This window comes from Chroicocephalus ridibundus, chromosome 12, assembly GCF_963924245.1.
Source record: "Chroicocephalus ridibundus chromosome 12, bChrRid1.1, whole genome shotgun sequence".
Lineage (NCBI taxonomy): Eukaryota > Metazoa > Chordata > Aves > Charadriiformes > Laridae > Chroicocephalus > Chroicocephalus ridibundus.
Window position 1 is genome coordinate 4,696,358 of NC_086295.1, and position 25,596 is coordinate 4,721,953.

Sequence of the window (25,596 nt, forward strand, 5' to 3'; positions counted from 1 at the left end):
GTGTGTGTGTGTCTCCGTGTGTGTGTGTCTCCGTGTGTGTGTCCCCACCTATGGAGATGTGGCTGCTGCGGGGTCCCAGCTCCCCAAAATCGCCCCAGGGGGAGCCCAGCTCACCCCCAGCTGCTGCGTGTCCCCTGCCCATCCCAAACAGGTGCCTGTGGCTCATCTTCCCCCCCCCCCCCCCGCCCCATGGTGTGTACCTGTTGGTGATAATTTCCTTATTTTTAGGGTCTGATGGGAAACTAAACTAATCCAGCCCATCTCCCAGAAGGATGTGCGGAGTGATGCCATCCTGGGGGGAAAATAGGATGCGGGGGGAGGGGGGGTGACAGCACCGGCTGTGGGGGCTGCCCACCCTGCAGCACACGAGAGTCTGTCTTAAAAGTAAGTAAAGAAAGACCAGTAATAATAATTTAAAAAAAAAAAAAAAATTCCAAATATTTATTTTTGTTTGTTTTTCTTCTGGATCTGACACATCAGGTCGGCGCCGCGTCGGGGACAAGGAGGGGGGCACAGCACCGGCCTTGGCCCATGGGGCCTAAGCCCTCTGACCCCCTGTGATTGGGGGGGGGGGACAACCCTGCAAAGGGGGGGGGGGGGTCCTTGATGCAAAGGGACACCCCCCCAGCCCCCGGCAAGGGGAGGGTGGAAAACACCTGCCCTGGCGCAGCCCCGGGTGCGGGGCAGGGTGGCAGTGCTACCCACCGTCCCCGTCCCCATCCACCCATCCTTGTATGGGGGGGGGGGGGTGTACCAGGCTAAACCAGACCTGGGCAGGCGAATGATGGGATGAGGTGGAGAAGGGGGGGGAGGGAAGGTTTTTTTTGGGAAAAAAGAAAAGGGGTTTGGGAGGGGGTAAAAGGGGTTTGAAGGGAATAAAGCCCCTTAAAACCCCCCCCGGGGCTGGAGGCATCTGGCTGCCGCAGCCAGCGCGCTCTCATGCCCTGGGAAGGGAGTATTTAAAAATACGAATTTTCATATATTTTATTTAAAAAATAAAAAAAAACACACGAAGAAAAAAAAGGAGAGAGGGGAAAACAAAAAAAAAAAAAACCCCAAAAAAAGAAAAAACAACAACAACAACAAAAAAAAAAAAAAAAAAGACACCTCTTTGTGCAGTTTGGCTTAGTGCAAATGGGCGCGTTCCTGCAGGCACTTCCCGGAGCATCGCCCCGATACGAAAAATAGAGAGAAACGACGATACAAAGAGTAAAAACCCCCTCGGGGGGGGTATAAAAGGGGCGGGGGGGGGGGTGGGGTGGGGGGCAGGCGCCCACCTCTGCCCTGGGCACTGGGGGTGCTCCCCCGGGAGCAGGCGGGGGGCAGGAACGGACACCCCCTTTCCCCAGCCCCCGCCGGCCGCAGGCACAGCTTATGGGAGCCACGGGCAGCCCCCGGCCCCCGGCGGGGGGGGTCCCCAACCCAGCATGGGGATGGGGGGGGGACCAGAGCAGCCGGCTGCCCCCCGCCACGGTGCTGGCAAGGTGTTGGGGGGCAGATTTAGCTTATTTTCAAAGGACGAAAAAGGTGGGGGAACAAGCTCCGTGGCAGGGGGGGTTGTGTGTGCATAAAGCTTTCGGGGGGGGCGGGGGGGCCGTTCCCTGAGTCCGGGGGGGCCCCGGGTCGGCGGCGAGGGTCAAGAGGTGGGGGAAGGGGGGCGCGAAAGGCACCTCGAGTGCAAAATGTGCAAGAAGGAGGGAGGGCCACCACGGCGGCGGCGTCAGTCGAGGAAGCGCTGGCAGGCCTTCTTCCAGCGGCACGCCGTGCACCACATCTCCCGGTTCTCCATGCCGTACACCTTGCGGCACTTCTTGGCCTCCCCCCGCGGCCTCCTGCGGGCAGAGGGGACACGTCACCGCGGGGGGGACACACACACGGACACGAGGGGACGGACACGCGGGGATGGCGATGGCTCACCTGGGGACGGCGGGTGGCTTGGGCGGTGGCGGGGCAGGCACGGCGGCGGGCACCGGTGGGCGCGGGGGGGCCGGGCAGCCCTGCCGAGAGAGAGAGGACACGGCCCCGCGTCAGAGCTCGGCTGCGACGCCGGCACCGAGCGGCTGGGTGGGACGGAGGGTGGCGGTGATGGCAGCCAACGCGGCGGCAACCCCCGCCATCACCGCGTCCCCCTCACCTGGTACGCGTGGTCGGTGTGGACGTGGCAGAGGCCGGGGGGGGCCGGGGGGCTGCGGGGGGAGGCCAGCGCCAGGTCGGGGATCGGCAGCGGCGGCGGCACCGGACCCTGCGCCTCGGGGCCGGGGAAGGCGGGTGGCACCGAGGAGGTGGGCGAGACGGGCGTCAGGCTGGAGAGCCCGTCCGTCAGTGAGTCCACGTCCACGTCCAGCTCCGTGTAGTAGAAGTCCTCCTCGCCGTCGCTCTGCTCGAGGTCGGCTTTCCGGCTGCGGGGAGAGCGGGGTCCGGCTGGGGCGGCGCTCTCCCCCCACGGCAGGAGCCCACAGAGGGCACCGGGGGGGCCTGGGGGTGTCCGAGGGGGACCCCCCGTGCTTACCCAAGGTGCACAGTTCGGATGTGCTTCTGCATCCCTGAGGAGCTGCTGAGGACTTTGCCGCAGCTCTTCCACAAGCACTTGAACATCACCTTGGTGGAGTTCTGCAGGAGAGAGGCGTCAGGCTGGCAGCCCTGTCCCCAGCGTCAGCCCCACCGCCATTCCCATCCCCGCCATCATCCTCGTCCCCAATCTCATCTCCAATCCCACTGTCAGCCCCAATGTTATCCCCACTCCCGTCATCATCCCAGCTTCATCCCCATCACCAGCCACATCCCCAACCTCATTCCCACCATCATCCCTATCCCCAGCCTCATCCTCCTCTTCATCCCCAACTTCATCTCCAACCCATCATTCCCAACGTTATCCCCAGCCGCAACATCATCCCCATCCCCAGCCTCATCCTCTTCTTCATTCCCCATCCTTAACCTCATCCTTCTCTTCATGCCCATCCTCACTACCCCCATCTTCATCCCACCTTCCTCTTCCGCGGGATGGGCTCTCCAAAGACGAAGTGGGTGCCGTCGGGCTCGTCGGGGCCCTCGTCCGGCAGCGGGGCGGGCAGGAAGGTGCTGGGGACGTGGCTGGAGAGCGGGGGCGACGGGGTGGAGGGGGTGGAGCGGTCGCTGGGGGGGTCCCAGCTCCAGTCCCCGCTGGTGTTGCTGCTGCTGCTGCAGCTGGAGGACATGGCGGGCACCTCCTTCCAGACCTCACCGCCGGGCTCTGGGGAGGAGGAAGGTCAGGTCCTGCCATGGGACACATGTCCGAGGATGGCGGGGGGGGGACAGGGGCACGCTCTTACCTGGGGCGGGGGTGGCCGGCGGGTGACCGAGCACCAGCGGGCTGGTGGAGAGGCTGGTGAGCACCGTGGCCGCCATCACCTCGTCGATGCCCGCCTTGCCCGAGAGCTTCCTGCCAACAACAGCAAAAGAGGGGGCTGCAGTGAGGATGGACGAACCACACCACCCCCTCCCCCGGGACCCTTCATTCCCCCCACCGGGGCGCTGGGACCCCCTACCCACGGTGGTCGGGGTGGCTTGAGGTAGGGGACACAGGTGGCAGAGGGTGATGGCGCTGGGGGCATCACCATGTGCAAAGGCACCCATGGGTGCTCCGTGGGTTTCCAGGCTGGAAACCCCGCTGGGCAGGCAACTGGCCAAAACACCGCTCTGGTGAGGGCGGAGGGGGGGGGACACAGAACCCAGCACCGCGCCGGAGGGTACCGGCACCTGCATCCTGCCGTCAGCGCCGAGAAACGCGGGGTTTGCTCAGCTGGGGCCAAAACAACTTCCTGAAGTGGAAAAAAAAAAAAAAAAAAAACCCCAACCAAAAAAAAACAAAAAAACCAAACCCAAAACCCAACAAAACCTTATAAAAAAAATTAAATTCAATAAAAAAGCGAGAGATCAGGACCAACAGAAGCCATTTTGCAAAGCTCTCGTGCCGCGGGCACGGATAAATACGGCGCTGGGGAGCAGCGATGCTCTCCGAGCCCTTGAGCGGTCGCGGCGCTCAGCACCGGCAATGTTTTGCCTCACCGGCGCTGAGCACCGCAGCCGCTCGAGGGCTCGTAGGTGGCACCGTGACTTGTCACCTGGCGGGGCCACGGCCAGGCAGAGCCCTGGGTGCTGCCGGCCACAGCCACAGACCCCGGCCAAAGTCCTCCTCTTGCAGCCGGCGGAAAAAAAAACATCCCGGCTTCCCGTGGTGAAGCCGGTGCCGGCAGGGTGGTGGCCGTCATCGTTGCCCATCCCGCTGCCGTGGTGGTCCTACCTGTGCCGGGGCACGGGGATGTACGCCGAATGCAGCGCCAGGCATCGCTCCAGCCCGGCGTCCAGCATCCGCAGCATGGCTTCCCGGCTGGCCGGCTCCCGGCGCGGCAACAGCTCTCCCAGGTGTGGTAGCCAGCCCTCAGCTGCCGCCGGTAGCCCCCGGTCGCCACAGGGGAGAGGAGCCTGTGGGAGAGATGGCGGTGGTCAGCAGGGGATCCGCTGAGCAGTGGATCCCACAGGTATCCCCCCCAAACTCGGCGGGGAAGGGAGGTAGCCCAGGGAAGCCAGCAAGGTGCCTCCAAGCCACCAGCCCAGCCACTTGGTGGGTCCCTCTGGGGTAGATCCCAGGTGGGATCCCAACATGGTGGGTCCCTCCAGGGTAGATCCCCAGTGGGATTCCACCAGGGCGAGTCCCTCCAGGATAGATCCCAGGTGGAATCCCATCGGGGCAGGTTGCTCCGGGGTAGATCCCGGATGCGATCCCACACGGTGGGTCCCTCGGAGGTAGATCCCAGGTGGGATCCTCCTTGGCGGGTCCCTCCAGGGTAGATCCCGGGCGGGATCCCACTCAGTGGGTCCCTCCAAGGCAGATCCCAGGTGGGATCACCCTAGGGCAGGTCCCCCTGGGGTAGATCCCAGTTGGGATCCTCCTTGGCAGGTCCCTCCAGGGTAGATCCCGGGTGGGATCCCACCAGGGCCGGGATCCAGCAGGGATCCCCCCCTTCCCCGATAGTCTGCAGGGACAGGAGCACCCAGCATCCTCCTGCCAGGCTGCTCCCAGCGCTGTCACCCACCGGGGGGTGGGGGGGGGGGGGTGTGGCGGCGGGGGCGCGGGGGGGGAACCCCCCCCGCGCCCCCGCCGCCACACCCCCCCCCTAAAGTTTGTCCCCGAGCGGCGCCATTTTAGCGGCGGGGAAAGTTTCGGGCGGGCCGCTGTCAGCTGTCACCGCCCCCCCCCCCCCCCTTCCCCTCCTCCTCCTCCTCCTCCGGCTCCCCCCCTCCTCCGGTCGCCGCCGCCCCCGGTACCTTCGGGGCGGTGCCGCCGCCGCCGGCGGGCTGGGAAAGAGAAGAAGAAGAAGGAGGAGGAGGAGGAGGCGGCGGCGGAGGGTCGCGGCGGCGGCGGCGGGCGGCGGGCAGCAGCGCGGCGGGCGGGCGCGGGGGCTCCATGCGGGGAAGCGGCGGCGGCGGCGGCCGCGGCCGGGCCCGGCGGGGGAGCGCGCTCCGCCGCGCGCCGCCCGGTGTCGGCGCCGGCCAGGCCACGCCCCCCCCGCCCCCCCCCACCCCCTTCGCCATTGGCGGAGGCGCGCGGGTTGGAACGCGGCCGCCGCTTTCCCGGCTTCCCATTGGCTGCCTCGCGCTGCCACTTTTACGCGCCGCGGGCACGCCCCGCCCCACCCCGCCGAGGCCACGCCCACCACCCCCCCGCCGCCCCGACACGCCCCCGCCGGCAGCGGCCATCTTCGCGCGCCCCGCCCTCCCGCCGCCGCGCGCGCTGCCCGCCGCGCCCCCCCCGAACCTCCCACCCCCCCCCTACCCCGCCACCCCCCCACCCCAGCCCCCCGCGGGCCGGGACCCCCCCCCGCGACTTTTGGGACTCCGACAGTGACCGGCGGCGCCCGTTAAGTGCCCCCCGCCCCGCCCCGCCCCGTCCCGTCCCGCCAAAGTCCCGGGGCTCCCCGAAAGTTACCGGGTGTTCCCCGAAAGTTCTGATTTTCTCATTACAAGGTGGGATTAAGGGTCCCGTCGTCCGTCCGTCCGTCCGTCCGTCCGTCCGTCCGTCCGTCCGTCCGCCGCCCCCCGCCAAAAATGCGGGGCTTCCGCCAGCTCGGAGGGCCCCGCACAACTCGAAGTGACGGGGTCCGAACTTGCAGCGTTCGAACTTGCGGGGTTCCCCCCCCAAAAGTTATCCCCCCCTCCCTCCCCCCCCCCCAAATTATAGGGCTGCCGGTAAGTTGTTGGGGTTCTCCAAAAAGTTGCGGGGCTTCCCACAAAGTTACTCGCCCCCAAACTTACAAGGGTCCCCCCAAACTCCCCCCTGAAGTTTTAGATCCAGTGGAATTTCCGGCATCCTTCTGCTGGAGGGGGGAATATCTGAATTTTTGGGGTGGGAGAGCGGTTCCCAGCGGGAAAGGGGGTCCCGGCCCCACACGGGTTGGGTGGGTCCTGCCCGCCATGGGGAAACGCTGCCAAAAGCCACCCAGAACGGCAGGTGTGGGGTGCCTGGGGTCCATGGGGGGCATGGGGGGACTTGGGGTGTGTGGGGTACGTGGGTCCATGGGGGACCTGGGGTGTGTGGGGTGACCGGGCTGCACCCCTACCCCCCCTCCACGCTCTGCTCCTCGCCTGCCCCAAAACCTGTGGGTCCAAAAGCGCCGGGCGCCGGCGTGGGGCCGCCCAGGCCCCGCTGCTGTTTGATTTGCCAACCCGCAGCCCAAAGGCCAGGACAGAGTCCGTGCGGCTGTCCCGGCCGGTGGCCCCCGCCGGTCCCCCTCCCCGGCTGTCCCCCCCGGCAGCCCTGGGCTGGCCGACATGGGTGTTTCCCACAGCTCGGGGCCATGGGGGTGCCAGGGACGGTGTCCCAGGGATCCCCTGCATGGGGTGGGCGATGTCCCCAGCTTGGTGGAGGGCCAGGAGTCCTGGGGCGCTCAGCCACCCCTTGTCCCCTGCCCCCGGGGGTGGCTGAGGGTGTCACCTCCACCCTGTGCCATGCCCGGGGACAGGTGCTTTCGTAAACGTGAAAAAAAAAGTAGCAAACCGGGAAAGCCCCCACATGCCTGGCCAAGACATGGAGTGTCACCCTGGCACGGCCACCCACGGGGTCCCCGTGCACGCTGCAGAAAAGGGGGGAGACACCAAGCAAAGGGCAGCATCCCCCCAGGAGCAGGGGCACCCATGGGACCCCAAATCTGCCCTGGTTGTGCCAGGGCTGTTGGAGACCGAGGACCAGGAGCATCCCCGGCATCTGTCAGGGCCGCGGTGGGGAGCAAGGGAGGAGGAGCACGGCCGCAGCAGCCTTCGTCCCCATCCCGCGGCTCTGGCCCGGTCCTGGTGGGCTCTGGCCCCGCAGCCTTCATTAGCGCAGCCCCGGAGGAGTTAATGCTGGAGCCCCACAGCACCGTCGCAGGCACGACGCCTCTCCTCCCCCTGGAATTCTGATGTCCAGCCTGGGCTGTGCCGCAGTGGGACCGGGATGGTGGCTCCGCCGGCTGCCCCCCGCTCTGGATTAATCGTTAACGCCGGCCGAAGCGCTGAGCTGGCGGCTCCAGCAGCCTCGGTGTTGTGCAACTCCCACGAGCATCGCCCGCCCGTTGCACAAGGGCTCCGGTGCTGCCAGCCCGACGCCCTTCCCGGGCAGGGTGGCTCTGTGGGGTGGCATCCTGGCGCTGGCATCCCTGGGAGATGCCCCCGTGGTACCCGGGTGCCCACGCTGGGGCAGGGACCGGCTCCGGGCGGTGATGCCCATCTCCCGGTTGGTGTTGCGGAGGGAGCCGCGGCCTTGCCCGCGCTGCCCGTCTCTCCCGAGCTGCCCGGCTGCCTGCTCGCAGGGTACAGAGCTGCAGGGGGTACAGGGCCATACTGGGGGGGGGGTGAAGCTGCCTGGGTTATGGGGCTGTACGGGCCCCAGAGCCACGCGGCGTGCAGAGCTGCGTGGGTGCGGAGCTGGTTTGGGTGCAGAGCCATATGCTGCCTGCAGACATACAGCACGTAGAGCCATATGGGGCAGGGCCATATGGGGCAGGGCCATATGGGGCGCAGATCCCTATATGTGCAGCACCGTGCAGCATGCGACACATCCTGCAGCACTGTGCACCGCCCTACAGAGTGCAGCACCGCACAGCCCCGTATAGCACCGTACAGCCCCGCACAGCACCCTGCGGCACCGCACAGCCTGCGGCGGGCTCCCGCTCACTCCCCCTTGGGGGAACGGCTCCGTGCAGCACCGACCCCTCGCAGCACCAGCCCCCCGCGTCGTGACAGGGACCCTGGCCCCGAGTGGGGTCCCAGCCGACGGGGAGGAGCGTGGATCCTGCCGCCCGCGGTGCCCTGGCACCTGGCTGTCCCTGGGGACGAGGAGGGGTACTTCCAGCCCTACCTGCTCCCCTCGCTCTGACACCGACCCCAACCTTCCCGGCCGGACCACGAGACTCAAAGCGATGGGTTGGGATGGATCCTTCATTCACCATCCAGTTTCTGAGCCTCCAGCTGAGGCTCATTTTTCCATCACGCCAAGCACTGGGCAGTTGTTCTCTTATTTAAATACAAGTCGGGCTCTCCTGATTCCCAGAGGCGGCACGGGAATTACAGGCAAATGGGCAGCCCTGCACATGGGGCTTTTCCCGCTGCTGTTGGGGCAGGTTTGGGAGATGCTTTGGCCACCACCAGCTCAGCGAGAGCAGCAGCTTTCCCTGGCCCAGGGGCAGCCCAGTGCGGTGCCGAGCCTGCCTTTCCCCGGGGGAGCGGCACAGTGGTTCCCACATCCCAACCCCGCGGGCAGCGCAGGGCCCGTCTTGCCCCGGCAGCAAAGCAGTTCCAGTCCTGCGAGGATGCGATGCTCCTGCATGGGGCCGGTGCAGCCCAAACGCGGCTCCCAGGGGATGCGGGTGGTGCAGGAGGGACCCGGCCCTTGGGAGCTGTGGGATGGGATGATGGAGAAAGGGAGCAGGGGAAGGATGGGGCCGGAGGCGGCTTGGGGGAAGCCCCCGTGCCGGTGCGGTGCGGCTGGCAGCAGGAAGAGTGCGGCAGCGTCGGCGCCAGCCGCCCCGCGCCGTTTTCTATCGGGGCCCTTATCTGGCAGGGGGATGGGAGCAGCTGCCGGGGCCGGCTCCTCTATCTCGAGCGGCTGTGGTTTGGCATCGAGCGCGGGGCTGACGAAGCGGCACGAGCGCCGGAGCTGCCTCCCAGCCTCAACGTCTTCAGCCTGCAGCGGGTTTTGCTGAGCGCCTTGTTTTCGTTTTTAATCTCTTCGCCTGCTGCGACGTCGGGGCAGAGCTGCCGAAGGAAGGCACGCGGCTTCCTGCCTGCCTACGGCACGGCACGGCACAGCACGGCGGCTCTGCTGCCGCAGGTCCCGGCCAGCCCCCGTGAGCACCAGGCCACTGTGCCACGAGGTCAGGCAGCCCCTGGCCGGGCCGGCTGTAAGGCAGCTGGGCTACCCCCAGGGTGGGCAATGGGACCAGGGCCACCATAAGCGCATCGCTCAGGGGACACCGAGCGTCCTTGGGGCAGGGATGCCAAACTCCCCGTGGGGAGGAGAGGAGGAAAGTTTAAGCCCCGGGGTCCGAGGGCTCCAGGTGTGCGTCCAGCTCTCCTGAGCGTTTTTGGCACCTGCTGAGGCCGCAGCACCCCCAGGAGTGACGCGGAGGGGAGGGGGCAGCAAGCGCTGTGCAAACGCCCCCCGGCTCCGACCCCCATCCCCTGCCAAGCCCCAGAGCGAGTCCCTGCACAGGGACAGTCACCTCATTTCGGCAGCTCTGGGTGGCTGCGCATCCCCACCTCGGAGGTGCAGAACCGCCTGCGCGGGCGGGTGCATCCGCTCAGGGTTACGCTGTGCCCAAAGCCGCTCTCCCAGCACCGGCACCGCAGCGTCACTGCAGCAGCAGCCGCCGCCACAACCAGGGTTTCAGACCCAGTTTAAGAGCGTTTTCTCCTGACAAGGATAACCCCCTCTCAGGGTTTTAATGGTGTTTGGGAGACGGCTGCTCACGGAGACACTCTGGCAGGTGTCTGAAAGGCGGCAGTGGGTGGTGGGGGACGGAGCAGAGCCCGCAGCCTGCTCTCCCTTGCACCGAGGCGCAGGGCTGGCCCCTGGTCCCCATAACCAGGGACATGCAGTGATGGGAGCGAAGCTGCTCGGGGCTTCCCGGGGGCTGGACGGGGCCCTGCTCTCCCCCAGGCAGAGGGAGGAGGACGGAGACCCTCACTCATGGCATCACCCCACTGATGAGGGGCCTGATCCCGCAGCCCAGGGCCAGGGAACTGGCCCACAGCCCCCTGGCCACCACCCGCCCCAAAACACAACCGGTCCCAACCCGGTTCCCATCTTGGTAAACCCAGCACCTGTAAACCGCCCACCTCGGGGCATCCCGATGTCAACCCGCCGGCACCGGCTGGGGATGGCACAAGGATGCTCAAAGAAAAGTAACGTAAAATATATACAGAACGCGCTCGCAGGGATGCAGCCGCCCAGCGGGCACCGGGCTGGTGTGTGCCTGTCCCCGGGGGGCTCAACGCCCTGGAAAGCCGGCCGAGGACCCCTCTCCCGGGGGATGCTATAGGTTGGTGATGTACACCTCCAGCCCGTTGGCCGCCGTCCTGGCGGAGGCTCGCCGGGACTCCCCCGCCCAAATGTCACCGACGCTTTCGTACAGGTTCTCGGGGGCACAGGATTTCCCCGGCTTGTCCCGTTTCGCCGCCTTCTTCCAGTTAACGTCCACGGCCTCGTAGTCTGGGTCGGGGGCACGGCCCTGAGCAGTCCAGGCTCTGTCGCTGATGGACTCGTAGCAGGGGTCTGGGGGGGCTTGGGCTGCCGGGGACCAGCACCCAGCCGTGGCACCCTCCTCCCGGCGGGGGGGCGGCCACCCAGCACCTGCCTCCGTCGCAGCCCTCGGGGATGATGCGGGGACCTGCGTTTTCTTCTTGGTGGCTTTGCACACCGTCGAGTACATCTCTTCCAGCTGAAAAAGGAAGGTGGGGGTTCAGGGGCAGATCCCTGCACGCCCCCCTGGCTTCCCACACCCCCAGCAGTGAATTACCCATTTGGGATCCCAATTTTGCACAACCCAGGGAGGTTTTTGCAGGGCACAGAGACCAGCACCGTGGCCATCACTTGCCCTCGAGGTCTCGGCTTCATCCTGCCCCCGCCAAAAGCTCCACTGGAAATGCAGTAGCCTATTTTACACCTTGCTCCGAACGTGGGCGTTACAGGGAGACAGGGCGTTACACGGCCCCCCACGTGCCCCATCCAGCGAGCGCAGCACCAGCCCCATGCCCCATCCCTGCTGGCCCCCCCCAGAGCCGTACCTTTGCCCGGGGGACATTGCCCGCCCCGTCCCAGCACCGCGGGGCAGCGGGAGGCCCTGCCGCGGCCCCATCCTGCACCTCCGTGGGCACCGTCTTCTTCACCTTACGGACACAGGCGTAATCGGCCGCCCCGTGCCCAACACGTGGAGGGGACACCTGGGTGCTGGTGGGCGCGGGGGGCACCGGGGCATCCACCCCCCCCACCGCCAGGCACTCGTAGACGGTGTCCGGCACCGGCTTCCGCAGCGGGGTGAAGAGCAGGTTGGAGTAGGTCTGGTCGGGGGCCGGGGAGGCGGCCGGGGGCTCGGGGACGGGGATCTGGGGCAGCTCGCGGTGCAGGAGGACGCTGACGCCGGAGCTGTGCAGGGAGTCAGCAGCGGCCGGGGGGGACGCGGCGCAGGGGAAATCCAGGCTGGCCGGTCGCTGGGCTGCGGGGAGAGGAGAGGAGATGGGGAGGATGTCGGAGATGGGGGGAATGTCGGGGATGCAGCAAGCACCAACCCCTGTGCCGGCAGTGCGGCACATGTGTGCATGCCACGGTGTGATTGCCGGGAGGTAAAGGGACTGTGGGCACCCTCCAAGGGCCACCGGCCCCCATCATCTCCTCCGGCTCGATGGCCACTCACTGTCATCCCTGGCCTTCACCCGGTACAGCTCGTGCAGCTTCGTGTCGGACTTGCTGAGCGACCGCAGCTGCGTCTGTCTGAGCAGGGACTGCAGGGGGGGGAACACGCGTCAGGCTGGGGGCCGGGAGCTGGGGTGCCCAGAGCCCCCCTGGGGCTGATCCTGCCCCCCCCCCCAGCATGAGCTTACCTCATCCACCAGCTTCACCCCATCCGGAGGGACCTTCCTCTTCCTGCCCTTGCTGCGGGGAAAAGCGGGATGAGCCTGAGGCGGGCGGCCAAACCGGGGGCAAGGAGCGGGTGCCCCAGGACCCGGACCTGGCCATGACAAGCATCGCCCTGTGCCCCTCGCTGGAGCAGCGGCACCCCCAAACCCACAACCCTGCTCCTTCACCAGCCCCGCAGCAGGCTCCGTGCTGGCCGGGGGCTCAGTGGCATCCTGCACCCTGCTGAGCCGTGTTGGGCACCCCCAGCACCACCCCTGGCATCAGCCATCCCGCGGGGCTCCTCCTGCCATGCCACATCCCCCATCCCCAGCTGGGACCCGCTCCTTTGGGCGCAGGGGGTGCGATGGGGGGGCAGCGAGGCACAGGGGGGCAGGATCAGGCCAGGCAGAGTCGCGCTGGGGCTGCAGCCGGGGCTTCGGGGCGAGCCGAGCAGCAGATCCCTGAGGTCCCAGCTCAGGACAGGCACAGGTGGGTTCTCCACCTGCAGCCACCAAATGCCACCGCGGGGTCCCCAGCGCCAGGAGGGAAAGCAGGGGGCGGCGGGCAGCACGTACCGTCTGCAGGCAGCGCAGAGGGCGCCCAGGTAGACCAGGACGCCGAGCAGGGCCAGGGCAGCGCCCGCCAGCAGGAGCGGGGTCCGTGCCAGCCCCTCGCCGCCGGCTGCAGCCATGGGGGAGCCGCTTCCGACAGCGCCGCGGGGCCGAGCTCTGGGGAGAGAAAACACGAGTCGGGGCGCAGCCGGGCACTGCTGGGCTCGCCACGGCACGAGATGGTGCTCCCTGGCCCCCAGGGCTTGGCCGGGGCACCGGCAGCACAGCCCCCCCCAGGCAGGGGGTCTCTCCGGATGCTCCGGAGGGGGACGTGCACCGAGGGTCCCATTTTGTGTTCAGCTGCTGCCCTCCCCGGAGTCACCGGGACGGGTCCATTGCTCTGCCCAGCTCGGTGCAGGCACCCTGAAGCGGGTGCTCTGCCATCCCCTGGAAAAACTTCAGATTTTGGTTCCTTTTTAAAAAAAAAAACAAAAAAAACAACAAACCACCCAACAAACCCAACAGGATTCAAGCTCCCAAGTTGCCACCAAGCTGTTGAAAAGGAGGTGCCCAGGGGTCCTGAAAGCCCTCTGGAGACACCCCAAAAGCGCCAGTGTGCTTTCTGGGGACACCGGGACACCACCCTGGGCTGCGGGATGGGGGTGGCACCACTCCCCAGCGCAGGTCGCGGGGTGACCCAGATGGGACGGGCAAACAGTTGACTCAGCTTCCCGGAAACGGGGCGAGCTTCAGCCTCGCAGCCGCCTCTCCTTCCTCACACCCCAGCCTTGGTGGCATGCACCAGGACACCCTCCTTCCACAGCGGGTCTCACCCTCTCCCCCTCCGAGCCCCGCAGGATTCGGCCCATCCACCCATACCATGCGACCTGCGGAGTAATTGGGTGGAAAATCCCGGGTGGGAGCGACGGTGCTGCCGGCGTCACCCGCGTCCCCCCATTTGCAGTGCGGTGCATGGCGAGCTCCCGGGGGAATGAGCCCAGCCCAGCCCTGCAAACCCCACCGTGATGTTTCTGCTCTCGCAGGAACCCAAATTGCTCCCTGCAGCATCCCAGCACGATCCGCGCTTGGGCCAGGAGCTTGCAGGATCGCAACCAAGCACCAGCCCAGCCAGGCCGGCTCTTTGGCACAGGCAGCGCGGCACAGGAGCAGAAAACGCCCGACCTTTCGACCACTTTCCTCTGCCTAAAGAAAAAGCCATGCCTCACCCAAACCCCGCTGTCTTCCCTGCACTTTATTCAAGGAAAAAGGTCCTTCCCTGCAAACCATGGCAGCGGCAAGGCCAGAGCAAGCGGTGCAGAGGCGTGAAGGTGCCGGGGAGCCCGACACAAAGAGCAGACGCTCCTCAACCCCCCAGGATCCCACGCCTTTCCCAGGGTGGCTCTTGGTGACACCCCGTCCCGTCATCCCTGTCCCCGCTCGGCCGTCAGCGTGCTGCAGAGCCCAAAGCAAGAGCTGACACCCCTTCACCTGTGCCGACGCCGAGACGGCGGCTGCTGCCCCCAGCTCTGCGCAAGCCCCGCTCCCTGCACCCCCCGCTCCCCAAAATCCTTCCCTGCCGCTGGAGATGTGCGCGCCAGCACCTGGGGAACGCCTGCTCCGAAGGGAGACGAGGCAGTTTCCCATCGCTGGAGCGAAGCACGGCTCGAAGAAGCCGCGTAACTGATGGAGACAGGGCTGGCGACAGAGTCCCCAGGCAGGACGGGGCTGGCACGGCCGAGCAGGATGGCTTCCACCGGCCCAGCTGGGGACGCAGCGCCCGTGGGCCACGCTGCGCGCCTCCTACTCACCCACTCACGTATCTTAATCCAGACGAGGAAGATCAGACGAGCCGCGCTGAGAAGCCGCCCCACCGACGGCGCTCCCCTCTCCCCTGCCCCCCGTGTCACACGGCTGCGTCTTTGGCGCATCTTTACCCCGGTATCAGCGCGTCTCTGCCCACTCGCAGCGCCCTTTTATCTGAGAACTTCCCACGCCTTCGGAAACTTCCCTGGCTGAAGCCTTCACCCCCGGAGAGCAATTATTTCAACGTGGAAGCTGAGACAGAGAGCTTTTAGGGACTAACCCGGCTGGACAGACTGGCTTAGATCAGAGCTGGGAAGGGAAAGCTGTTCCTTCTCCAGCGATGTTTTAATTAGACAACACCGCTTTTCTGTCTGAGCATATGTTAATTAGAGGGATTACCTGCAACACGGGCAGTGGCTTTAGACGGTCCTCGCTGAACTTGTTTTAGCTCATTAGAGCGACAGGACCCGCAGGCTGCAGAGGTGACTGCGTTCGGGGCCGAACCAAGCAGGCTCTGAGGTTTAGCAGCCAAAATTATAGCGAGGGGCGAGGGCCGGGAGCTGGCGTTCCGTCCGCATCCGAGTGAGAGCTCGTGGCGCGCGGAGGCAGGCACACAACGGGGGCAGCTTATCCCACAGCGGGTGGATTTTCCATCCCCTGAATTTTTAAGCTTGAAGAACGAAGGGAGAAGCTTCCTAAATCAAAATTAATATAGAGAAATTCTTCTGACCTACTTTCTCTTGTGCAGGGGTGGGGTGGGGGGAGGTCGGTGGTTGCTCCTGGATTTCTGACCTACGGCAATGCCCAGCGCACGCTCTTCCAGGCTCGGCAGTCCCTGGGAGAAGCCACTTCTGGGACGAGACGTTGGTTCTCCCAGAATTACCGATTCGAGAGGAAAACCCCAGCGTCTGACTGAAGTCGCCCAGGTAGGACCGAGCAGGTTTGCAAGGCAAAGTCTCAAACAGACCTTCTGAAACGCACCCCCGAAATTTCCTGCCGATAAAGTTATCGATCTCCCAGCCCCGGGGCTACTCTCCGGGGGCAGGAGACTCAGAGGCGGCATTTTGTCACGCGCTGGCTCCGCAAGCCAAGATGGCTTTGAAGATGAGAGCCGTCGCAGCTGCTGCCTACGTGCGACGCGCATCCACAGCCCACCGAGGAGGGAACGACCCCCTCCTGCGGCACCCGACCACAGGCACCATCAGTGCCCTCTGTTCATTACTCCAGGACGTGGGAGTTTTGTTGTTTTTTTTTTTGGTGACTCCTACAAAAGGCGCAAGTTTCTCGGCTGGGCTTCATGAAAACCAGATTAAATTTACTGTAAAATTAAGCGCTTGCTGCTGACGATTGTGCCTGGCCTTTGATGCATCTACCCAGATAGAACCGCACGCAGCGTTCAGCGCAGGGGGAGGAGAAGAAAGTCTACGAAACTACTAAAAGCAAGAAATCAGCACAAACGTCGCGAGCTGATTTCCATCAGTGACTGCGAACACGGCTGCAGCGAGCACAGCTTGGGGACCCTGGGGACTTGTACTGAAAAAAAGAAAAGCCCCAAGAAGCAGAAGTAGATTTTTTTTTGTTTTTTTCTTTTCTGTTATGAAAATTGAAAGCCCCATAATAGTTAGTCAACACCACTGAATCTGCCCTCGACCGTGGGATGCAATTAGTAAATTTTAAGACTATTTCAAACATGGAGCAGGAAAAGATCTCACCCACTTCACTCGCGCTTCCGCAGCAGGAGGGAGAGATTTCATGGTCAAACTCCTCCGGAGGCGTTTCATTTAGAAAGGGCCAACTGTATTTCTAAACGTCAGACCCAAATGTCACAAAACTTGGATGCACGCTCCTAATTACAGTCCTGATCGCTACTCACACGCTGCAGTGGCTTTTGTGAAAATACAGTTCTTAAAACCTTAGGGTAAGTGACCCGCCTGCTCCCACCCTGTGGCTTCGGTCGAGGCTGACATCGTTTCAGCATTTTTGTTTCTTCCCACCCTTCCACGATTGCTGGAAACTCACTTGCTCGGGCAGAGAAACGCGTTTCTGAGCAGAGGTCGAGAACCTGCCAGAGTTCCACGGAGCCGAGCGGCAGCAGGACACCAGCGGAGACTTCAGTGCTGCAGTTAGGGGAAGCCCCATTCCAAAATACAGGGCGGGGGCATTAAGGAGATGCACGTCCCCCTCCCCACAAGACAGCTGGAAATTTTTCTGTTGAAAAAAACCCAGTGGCCCACACCTCTGAACTCAACAATTCATTCACCCTGAAAGTAACGGGTTCTTGCTCCACCTCTAGATTCAAGCCATGGGACCCCAGCACACCTCGCCACGCTCCAGCACCTTTTCTTCCTTTTTAAGGCCAGATGCCGCCAGAGCGACAAAGCATGAAGTGACACAAAGCTCGCAGCCCTCCTTGCAGCCGCCTCAAAGCTTAACCCAGCCGATGCTTCCCCACTGCGGAGGAGGAATCCCGCCCAGCCAGTCTAGCTGCCTGCAGCAGCATCTCCAACGGCACTGCAATTTCTATAGAGATCGGGGGTTTTTAAAGTATTTTTCAATCCCTGATTTAGTCGCAGATACCCGGTTTTGCCAGGCAATAAAGCAAACCCCACTTACTTTGCAGAAACTCAAAAGCCGATGAGCGCGAAGAGCAGGAATCCGACCATGCTCCTTTCCTTGCCAGCCAGCCTGGAGAATTTCATTCCTTTACTCTCGCAGAGTTACTCCTAATTAGGTGTTCCCAAACATTTCAAGCATCTCGATCTGAGCTCTCCCACTCCTCTTGAGCTCCTTCCAGTGCAGGCACCATGCAGGGCACACCACAGCTCGCTTCCTGGCCCGCAGAGGTGGTTGCTTCACCCCGTGGTAGGCTGGGTCTCTCCCCGCCTCGGCGGCGAGCAGCGCTGCAGACGGGCGCTGCAGGCACCCGGCACACACGAGCACCCTCTGCCGCGCTCCGCTCCCCACCCGGCTGGTTTTAGTGCCAGCTCTCTCCCCGCAGGGGAGCATAAGGAAAGAACGGGTCGCCACAGATCAGCATTACCTTGCAAATGAACAACGCCTTACAAGGACCGAGGGAAAAAATAAAAACCAGCTTTATTCACCAGGGACGTGAACTGTCTTGGGTGGGAAGCAGCAGCCATTTGAATAGGAGTCTGACAAGTAAGGCTGTGGAAATCCCAAGGAAGGGTCAAAATACGACTTAGCTGAGACACAGGGCTAATGCATCCAATTCTTAAAGAGAAGATGATGTTAAGTAGAGTCAGAGTACAAAACAAACCCCAGAAATTTCTCTGCCCAGCTCGGCTCACCAGCCACGGGCCAATTCAGCGAGCACCCATGCTAAGCTGGGCACATTAATCCTTGTCACCACTCAACACTTGAGTGTGGGAAACAAATAGTCATTTGTGAGGGAAGGGCACTGAGCAGCCATTGTCAAACCCTTGAGTTAAGCCCAGCGCATGGAGAACAAAATTCAGAACAATGAAGACAGCACGGCCAATTTAGTTAGAAACCGATGAATGCTGAAGTGCTCACGGCAGCCCACGCCACCTTCCGCATCTACACGGTGCTCATCACAGCAGGACCCAAGCGCTTTCCAGGACAGTCGCTCCAAAAGGGTTTCCTGAAGACGTTCATCTTGTTTACTTTTGCTGTTGCTCTGTGTTTTCTGAGGTGTGTCTGCAACAACGCTAAATCCCACATGACTTGAACAACTCTGATCGTATCTCCTTCAGCCTGAGATTTTCTGGTTAGTTTGGCAGCCTGACCCCGTAAGTAGGTGCAGCCCTGCCCAGGCCGACAGCTTTATAAGTTTGCTTAATAACAGATAAAAAAGGTGGTACTAAAGGAGCAAAACTTTTCATTAGAAAAGTGACTCACAGAATAAAAGGAAACCGATTTCTTAAATTAAGAAAAAAATGTGTCCATTGCATGGACACATTTTGTGTTCCATGCATGACATTGGAAACAAGTTTGGTTTTTGTTTTTTTTTTTTTAAAAAAAGCAATGATAATGCACAAGTCCCACCAGAAACAAGGACTGGCTGCCACCAACACAGAACCTGATCTAGGGGAGAAGACATCCTTCCTGACCAAAGACTGTCCACACTGCGGGGAAGGGCACTTCGCTTGCCTGGCCTGCTTCCAGCACAGCCTGAAGCTCGCGCGCAGACCGGGCTGCACACTGAGCACATCCAGCCCTCCTCATCTTTGTGCTCATTCAGGGCCCAGTCTGACCTGGATCTGGGTCTTGAGGTTTTTTAATAAAAGGATCTGTGTTCGGTGAGCCACCTAGGACAGAAAAACTCACGTAATGATGACAAAAACTCACAAGGTTCCCTGTGGAGTCGCTCCTAGCTAGGAGGTTTGAGAATTCGTTACTCCGCTATCTCATTCCCCCAGCTTTGGCGCTCTACTTGTGGAACCACGCAGCTTCCCATGCCAAGTCAATGAGTTAGGCTACAGCATGTCCTAGGGATACTCTTACAGTCAAACTGATGAAATCTGATGCTGGAGGCCACTAGTACCCACCTCCAAGCTGTCAGTTTTCTGTTTATTCATTTTACTAGGGCTACAGGGAACTGTTCCCCAAAAAGATGAATTCTCAAATAAAACCCAGAGCAAAAAAGAGAAGGTAGAGAGCAGCCGAAGCAATTTGCCTTTGTTGTTTTTTTCACCCAGCACAAGCCTTTTCTGCTTTGCCAGAATGCGCTCGGGACCCTGCCTCCACTTGCGTTCGTCAGTTGGCTGCAAACACAAGCCACAGTTGATGGCAGGATGTGGGGCGTTCAGAGCCCCTCCTCAGCTGGTTCGCAGCCAGCAACGTTATCACCCGAGTAGCTACAGACTCTGGATGGAGGTGCTACCGCAGTGATAACGGAGCAAAGAAGTGTGCAAGAGAGCAGAGAATCGTATTTCTTGTAGTTTAGTCCTCATAGAAGGCTCGGGCTTACTGAATGCTCTCAGGGCTGAACGGATGTGTACTCCTCCCCCTCCCAGCAGAGCTCAGAAGCATCTGGTTGTAGAAACTGCTGCTTTTCAGCCCAGTTTTCAGGCTGGGCAGCCTGAGGCCCAGAGGAGCAGGATGGCTCCCCCAGGCTCAGAGGCCACAAGCACTGGGGCTGCCTAGAAGGACAATCACTGCAGTCAAACGCCTTCCGCAGAGACTAGAACTCAGTCATCTTCTTATGCGTGTCTGCTTTCTTCTGCTCCCGCTGCAGACTGGCTTCCTGGGCCTGCAGCTGCCCCAGCTGTTTGTGCGCATTAGCCAGCTTCTCCTCCAGCTGAGCTGTAGCAACGCTGTGCCTGAAAGCAAAAGGCATTACGGCAATGTCATCCTGCACGGTAAGATCAAAGGCTTGTCACCATCCCAGGAGGGTTTCCCCTTTCCCGGGGGATTAGCGCAAGTGACCTGCTAAAAACCAGAAAGAACCTGATGCTCAGCACAATTTGGGTTAGAAAACGTCTTCCTGTGATGCTCAACAGCAAAGCTGCAGAGACGGGGAGGAGAAGGAAAGGACGTCAGTACCTTTCCTCACAGAGCTCCTCAGAGTGCCACAGCCCAAATTCCAGCCAAAGGACCCCAGACACATCTGCCAGTGTCCAAGCTGGTCTGAAGCACACACTAAAGTTTCTCTCCTCCACTTCCCCTTAGGTCTCATCTGGATATATTTTACTTACTTCTCCTGTACCTCATTTCAAGTCTCCCCCTTCCTAGAAGCACCAAGAATTCTCAGTTCCTCCTGCACTCCCAAAGAGAATGTTTTCTTACCGTCCAATGTTGCGTGCCAGGGCCTGCTGGATTCCTACGATATCCTTCTGCGTTTGTTCAATCTTCTCCATAGTCTGGAAGAGGCGGACACTCAGGGCTTTCTTGGTGCTCTTGCTAGCATGGTAGATCTCTTTGCTGTTCCTCTCTGGCATGGCCATCCCTCCAGCCTTCTCCCCAGTGCTCTTCCCTCGCAGTTTCTCGTTCAAAAAGTCGAACACATTGCGAGGAGGCTTACGGCCGCCTGCAGGAAACCGTCCAGAGCTGTTTCCCTTTGCTCGGCATTTCCTCGATTTGCTTGGGTCCAGCTTCCCCTGTTTCTTCTTCTGAAGCACCTCAGCACACTGGTCGAGGGACTTCCCTTTAGGAAGTACCACAGCCTGCACCGGCTCCACTCGGCCCTCAGAATTCTTCCCTAACCCTGAGGAGAGACACCAAGTGATTACTGCAAGCAAGGACATCCCCTCTCCGAGTCACCTCCCACCACAAGCTCACACTGACAGTCACAAGCTTAGAACAACAGGCTTTTGGAGGTACAAAAAGCTGTAACTACCACCCAAGTCAAGGGGAGCAGCAAAGGCCACAGCACGGCGGATGCAGATGCTACGACAGCAGCCTTCTACAGCAGGAGATATGTGATATAAAGCCCCAGGCCATCCGTCAGGCCGGTTTCTGTGAAACTAGGTTCAGCCTCACATTCTCAGCTTCTCAAGCCAGGTTCTTCTTAGAACTGGTTTGGTTCCTCTGGGGGAACCAGAGACAAATGCAGGCAGCAGACTGGCCTCGTAAAGCCCCCAAGGCTCAATACAATTTGTGTAGTGAGAAGCTAGTTCAGCAGGCTTTGAAGTCTGCGTCTAGAGCCAGGAGATACTTTAACACAGACATCAGAAGCTTCACAGATCAGTTCCCTTCTACCTAAAGCCTTTGAACATCTCACACAATAGTTCTCACGGCTTTAATCATGAACTTGACCATGGTTCCAAATGCCTCCAATTTTAGCTATTACCATACAGGGGCTGGTGCGCACATATGCCTGTACTTCGATTAGATAGCTATTCCTTCTTTCCTTTTAACACTTCCACACAGGTGTGATTCATCACATAGCTTGAGCCTTATCTAACAGGCCCTTCTGCAAAGGAAAGTTTTAGCTTCATCAAAAATCTTGTTTTTCTTAACTAGCTTTAGGATCCATCACCAGACTGAGATGACGAGGCAGTCAGGCGCTCACACCACCAGGACCACCTTGCCCTCTTACCTTTTCCAAACTCGTATCCCATCTGAACAAGCAGTTTGGAGCCGATACCACGAGTATGGGCTTCCCAGCCACCGAAAGAGGAACTGCACGCAGGAGCCCATTCCCCATTCTCTGGAACTCCTGAATCTATCACTGTGGCACAGAAAAGAAAAATTGGTGAAACACAAAAACAAAGCTGCTACGCAAAACCTTCATCTGGGGCACCCCCACAGCATGAAAACCCCTCAGGAAGCAGAGCAATATAGTTCTGCCACTCTAGAATTATTCAGATGCTCATCCAGCCTTGCTTAGCTCCTGTTGAGCTGTCACCTTTTACGACCACTGCACAGCGAGTCACTTAAATGAGAGATCTCACTTGATTTAACACACATACCATCTCATAGTTCCCGGCAGAATCATCCAGAAGTTTTTATGCTTCCTTTCCTTCCTTCTAGGATGGAGATACAGACTGACATATACCAGAGTAAAATTTGGCACAGTGGCATGTTAATACTTATTCTGTGCCTCCAGCTCATGTCTCTGGTATGAGGCTCCTCTAGGCCACAATGCTAATTTTGTGTTATTAGGATCCAATAATCTCTATTAGGCTAAATGTAAGGAGCTCTAGGACACAACTTTGTCCCTGTGACGTAACTGTGGCACTAGCACAGGGACGGTGCTGTCTGCGTAACCTCAAAGAAGTCACTTGGCCTCTCTCTGTGTCAGCTTTCAATAGAAAAAGAGGGCATGGCTGTTCCTGCGACCTCATCGACGACCAAACACTCACAATAACTGGGGTCTCATACTCTTGGGTCATGGAGCTACACGGAGCTCCCAGAGATGAGGAAGTCTCCTCATTTACTTATTAGCTCAACTCAGCTAGCTACATAAGAAACAGACTCAGAGCCTGGAACTCGGCTCTAAAACATCACACCCTCTTCTTGCATGTGTTACAAGTTCCCATGGAAACCTCCAACCTTCATTAGCCCAGTAATTTGCATTAAACAAAGAGTTTAGTTTGCAATTGTAACATAATAGCTAATTACTGTTCTCTATTTTTCAGCAACATATAAAGAGATTAGCTACTCTTTCATCAGAGGTGAGACACTTATAATGAAAGCTCCAGGAAAGTAATTCCACAGGTCCTAGAGAAAGGCTGACCTAGACCACAGGTTGCTTTCGCTCACACCATCCCCACTCTCTTACCTTTAGCATAACCAGAATCATCAACACTGTCTTCATCAGACTCGGCAGATTCGGCACCATCTTCACTTCGCAGCGGGGGAATGACACTATCTCCTTCCACAACAGCTTCCTTGAGTAGCAGGGAATCAAACTTCACAGTGTAGTAACCACTGTCAATGTCTGCATAAGGAAAAGCAAGGAACAAGAGTTCAAGGAAGTCTCCAATACACAACTGGCTTTCTAAAACACAGCTACCTACAGCGGAGCAACATGGTGGAGGGGGAAGGCCCACAGAACATGTGTTTTAAAAAATTCTGGGGGTTTTTGTGCTTTAGACTTCTGTCTGGGAGGGAGAAGCACCCACTGCAATGCACATTTATTTCCACAATGCCTGTGTTGATACGTAAAGGTTTATTTCTAAAAATGAAGAAAGATGGGCTGCTGAGAAATGGAATTAAAGAGAAGTTAGACTTGCTCCCCGCTGACCTAATAATAGTCAAAGAAAGACAGAAAGAGAGAATAAACCCTCACCCTTCCCAGGACATGGGGGAGCTCGTATCAAGAGCCGGTGGGCAGGGCCAGCTCCCCTGGCTTTTGTTTAAACAAGAGCAGATTATTGCAATTCTAACCTAATACGCATGCAAATTCCTGCAATACCTGCCTCTTCCCCTTCAGTGAAGTTAACGACCATGTAGTCATTTCCTTTCCACATTCCTGCTCTGTATGTCTCCCTTTTGTCTAACACTCTCCTGTTTCCTAACCTACTCCCTTCCCAAGCCTGACAAAATTCAGACCGTTTTCTCAGCTATGTCAGGATTTTCAGTTTAGGGATGCAGCTACGCAGCATAGTTAAAGTTTTTCTATCGTTAACCAAAATAGTAAAGTTTTATATTCACTTAAGCACGAACCTTCATTTTCCACACAGAATCCTGGCAAAGCACACTCACACAGGACTCACCAGTTATTTTTGCAGTGTACCATATCCCATCGCTGTGTTTCGCCAGGCAGGCTGAGCCCACCTCCAGCGCGCTCAGATTGGGCTCCTGAAACGGCTGAAGCTCTTCCACAGAGACCACCTGCCCATGCGAAAACCTGCCAGGGAAGGCAGAAGAGGAATTACCTCTACCTCATTTGAGCAGGCTTTAAATAAGAATTCCTTCTCTCCTTAAAGGAAATGCAAACAAGTTGTCACTGGTGATAAATCTTCACCAGTAATCGCGGAAGTTTTATCCTGCATTACTTCAATTACACAAGTTATTCATTTTTCATCTTAAACATGTTATTTAGGCCACATAACAAAGAATGCATCCCACCCCAGAGAGTTAAGCTTTCCTTGCTTGTGACACATCCAGTAAAAAAGTTCACAGGTCCTTTGAGATAAACAGGATCACAGAGACACGCAGGTCTCCAGTCCAACCTCCTGCTCAAAGCACAACCAACTTCAAAGACTGAGCAGGTTGCTCAAGGCCTTATCTAGTTCAGTTCTGAAGATCTCCAAAGATGGAGACTCTACAACCTCTCCACGCAACTGGAACGTATGTACTGTCAACAGACAGCTTTGGCGTTTTATTTTAAAATACTTAATCGGTTATTAAGTTAGACACTCAACTGATTATGTAAAACCTCTGCAACTTTCCCACGGGATTTTCCATTTCATCTCTGCATTAGCTAAAGAAAACATCCAAACTGATGCCACTGCTTACCATAACACATTTTAAAAACATAAACAAAAAGGCAACATTTCATTGGGTATAAAAGCCAAACATGGTACTTTCAGAGGAGGTTTAACCCTCTGAAGGACAAGGCCTTCAGCTACAGGAAGGACATAAGCTCCCTCCCACCCCTTTTTCTTTTTTACCGACAGTTTTCTTTAAATCTGCATTTGTCATCCAAGAAGAACGGGCATGGCTTCAGAGACTTGTGAGTTGGATAGAGATACAGCACTCTAACTCCTGCGCTGCCGTCTTCTAAGTCCTCTGTCCCCACAATCATGGCATTGTGGTACTCCAGGGTCCCCCAAGAACTGTAGTAGGGGGCTTTAACCTTCATCCCACTCAATTCCTCCTCCTCTCTGTCAGACTCCTCCTCCTCTTCACTGTACTTTGAGTCATTTTTGTCAGCAGTTTCTTCATCTGCCTTTGATGCTATCTTATTAGCTGAAGGCTCCTCCTCGGTTCCAAGCTCAGCAATGGCTTCCTTAAAAGCAGCGTACTCCTCATCTTGGGCAGAGCTGTCCGGGTTGGTGTCCTGTTCCAGGAGACTGACTGGGGAGGAGGAGGAAGCAGCATTTGTATCTAAAGTAGCCAGAAGCTTGCTCTTTTTAACAGACACCAGGCTGGATTCGGTGAGTTCTATCAGCTGCTTTAAATCCTCCTGCAACTGAATCAAGTCCGACTGCTGCGATGGGTCCAGGCCTGCCCCTAAAGCCAGCTCCACTTGCTGCAGCTGGGCATTGTAGGTCTGAATGGCTGCTTCCAGACTCTCTTCATCCATTATCAGCAAAATAAAGGTGTGTTTAACTGTGTCCTCTCCGGGAACTCAGAACATATGCAAACAGTTTACTTAAGACGAGCAACTTTTTGGATAACAAGACCTTCTCTGCAGAAGCTACCATCTACCCCGCCGTCCGGCCTCTCCCCTCGGAAGTAACCAGGAGATGCTCCTGCAGCGACCAGGCGGCGAAAGGCGATGAGAAGGTCCGGGGAGAGGCCGGGCCAGCCCCTGCCCTGCCCTCCCCCGCCACGGCGCCCGCTGGAGCCCACCGGGCCCACGCACGGCACCGCTCCCCCGCAGCCCGGGCTCTCGCAGCGCGACCCCTCCGCCACGGGGGTGGCGGTAGCAACCCCCCGATCTCCACCCGGTCTGACCCCGCTTCGGCCGCCCCGCTGGCCCCTCGGCTCCCCCTTCCCCTACTGTGCCGCCGCCATGAC

At 59.5% G+C, this 25,596-nt stretch overlaps 3 protein-coding genes across 5 annotated transcripts; all 3 read right to left on the reverse strand.

The window, feature by feature from the left end:
• Positions 1 to 455: 455 nt before the first annotated feature.
• Positions 456 to 5,062, reverse strand: SLC2A4RG (SLC2A4 regulator). The gene is made up of 7 exons (XM_063349976.1): positions 4,280 to 5,062; positions 3,309 to 3,418; positions 2,985 to 3,229; positions 2,510 to 2,610; positions 2,135 to 2,399; positions 1,918 to 1,997; positions 456 to 1,832 (listed from the first exon to the last, which is right to left on the reverse strand). The coding sequence occupies exons 1-7, from the start codon at positions 4,354 to 4,356 to the stop codon at positions 1,721 to 1,723; spliced, it is 990 nt and encodes a 329-aa protein (XP_063206046.1). The 5' UTR covers positions 4,357 to 5,062; the 3' UTR covers positions 456 to 1,720.
• Positions 5,063 to 9,702: 4,640 nt separating this feature from the next.
• LIME1 (Lck interacting transmembrane adaptor 1) lies at positions 9,703 to 17,430 on the reverse strand. 3 transcript variants are annotated; one of them, XM_063350147.1, is made up of 6 exons: positions 17,095 to 17,430; positions 12,703 to 12,855; positions 12,112 to 12,163; positions 11,925 to 12,012; positions 11,299 to 11,726; positions 9,703 to 10,952 (listed from the first exon to the last, which is right to left on the reverse strand). In XM_063350147.1, exons 2-6 carry the CDS (start codon positions 12,816 to 12,818, stop codon positions 10,548 to 10,550), a joined length of 1,089 nt encoding a protein of 362 aa, XP_063206217.1. In that variant the 5' UTR covers positions 12,819 to 12,855; positions 17,095 to 17,430; the 3' UTR covers positions 9,703 to 10,547. The 3 variants fall into 3 exon arrangements, with proteins under 3 accessions (XP_063206217.1, XP_063206219.1, XP_063206218.1); XM_063350149.1 differs by lacking the exon at positions 17,095 to 17,430 and adding an exon at positions 14,613 to 14,691; XM_063350148.1 differs by lacking the exon at positions 17,095 to 17,430 and adding an exon at positions 14,487 to 14,560.
• A 121-nt stretch (positions 17,431 to 17,551) lies between these two features.
• Positions 17,552 to 25,588, reverse strand: ZGPAT (zinc finger CCCH-type and G-patch domain containing). The gene is made up of 6 exons (XM_063350146.1): positions 24,525 to 25,588; positions 23,625 to 23,758; positions 22,688 to 22,846; positions 21,503 to 21,634; positions 20,251 to 20,668; positions 17,552 to 19,784 (listed from the first exon to the last, which is right to left on the reverse strand). Exons 1-6 carry the CDS (start codon positions 25,157 to 25,159, stop codon positions 19,646 to 19,648), a joined length of 1,617 nt encoding a protein of 538 aa, XP_063206216.1. The 5' UTR covers positions 25,160 to 25,588; the 3' UTR covers positions 17,552 to 19,645.
• Positions 25,589 to 25,596: the final 8 nt, after the last annotated feature.

Excerpts from the sequence above, each read along its gene's own strand:
- SLC2A4RG (XM_063349976.1), bottom strand. The coding sequence starts at position 4,356 with ATGCTGCGGATGCTGGACGCCGGGCTGGAGCGATGCCTGGCGCTGCAT. Across the intron at positions 2,611-2,984 it reads CCATCCCGCGGAAGAGGAAG|AACTCCACCAAGGTGATGTT; the intron begins GTGGGATGAAGA and ends TCTCTCCTGCAG. Across the intron at positions 2,400-2,509 it reads ATCCGAACTGTGCACCTTGG|CCGGAAAGCCGACCTCGAGC; the intron begins GTAAGCACGGGG and ends CTCTCCCCGCAG.
- LIME1 (XM_063350147.1), bottom strand. The coding sequence starts at position 12,818 with ATGGCTGCAGCCGGCGGCGAGGGGCTGGCACGGACCCCGCTCCTGCTG. Across the intron at positions 11,727-11,924 it reads GGTGAAGGCCAGGGATGACA|CCCAGCGACCGGCCAGCCTG; the intron begins GTGAGTGGCCAT and ends CTCTCCCCGCAG. Across the intron at positions 10,953-11,298 it reads GCAATGTCCCCCGGGCAAAG|CTGGAAGAGATGTACTCGAC; the intron begins GTACGGCTCTGG and ends TTCCTTTTTCAG.
- ZGPAT (XM_063350146.1), bottom strand. The coding sequence starts at position 25,159 with ATGGATGAAGAGAGTCTGGAAGCAGCCATTCAGACCTACAATGCCCAG. Across the intron at positions 21,635-22,687 it reads TGATTCTGGTTATGCTAAAG|TGATAGATTCAGGAGTTCCA; the intron begins GTAAGAGAGTGG and ends TCTGTGCCACAG. Across the intron at positions 19,785-20,250 it reads CTGGCACGCAACATTGGACG|GCACAGCGTTGCTACAGCTC; the intron begins GTAAGAAAACAT and ends TTTTGCTTTCAG.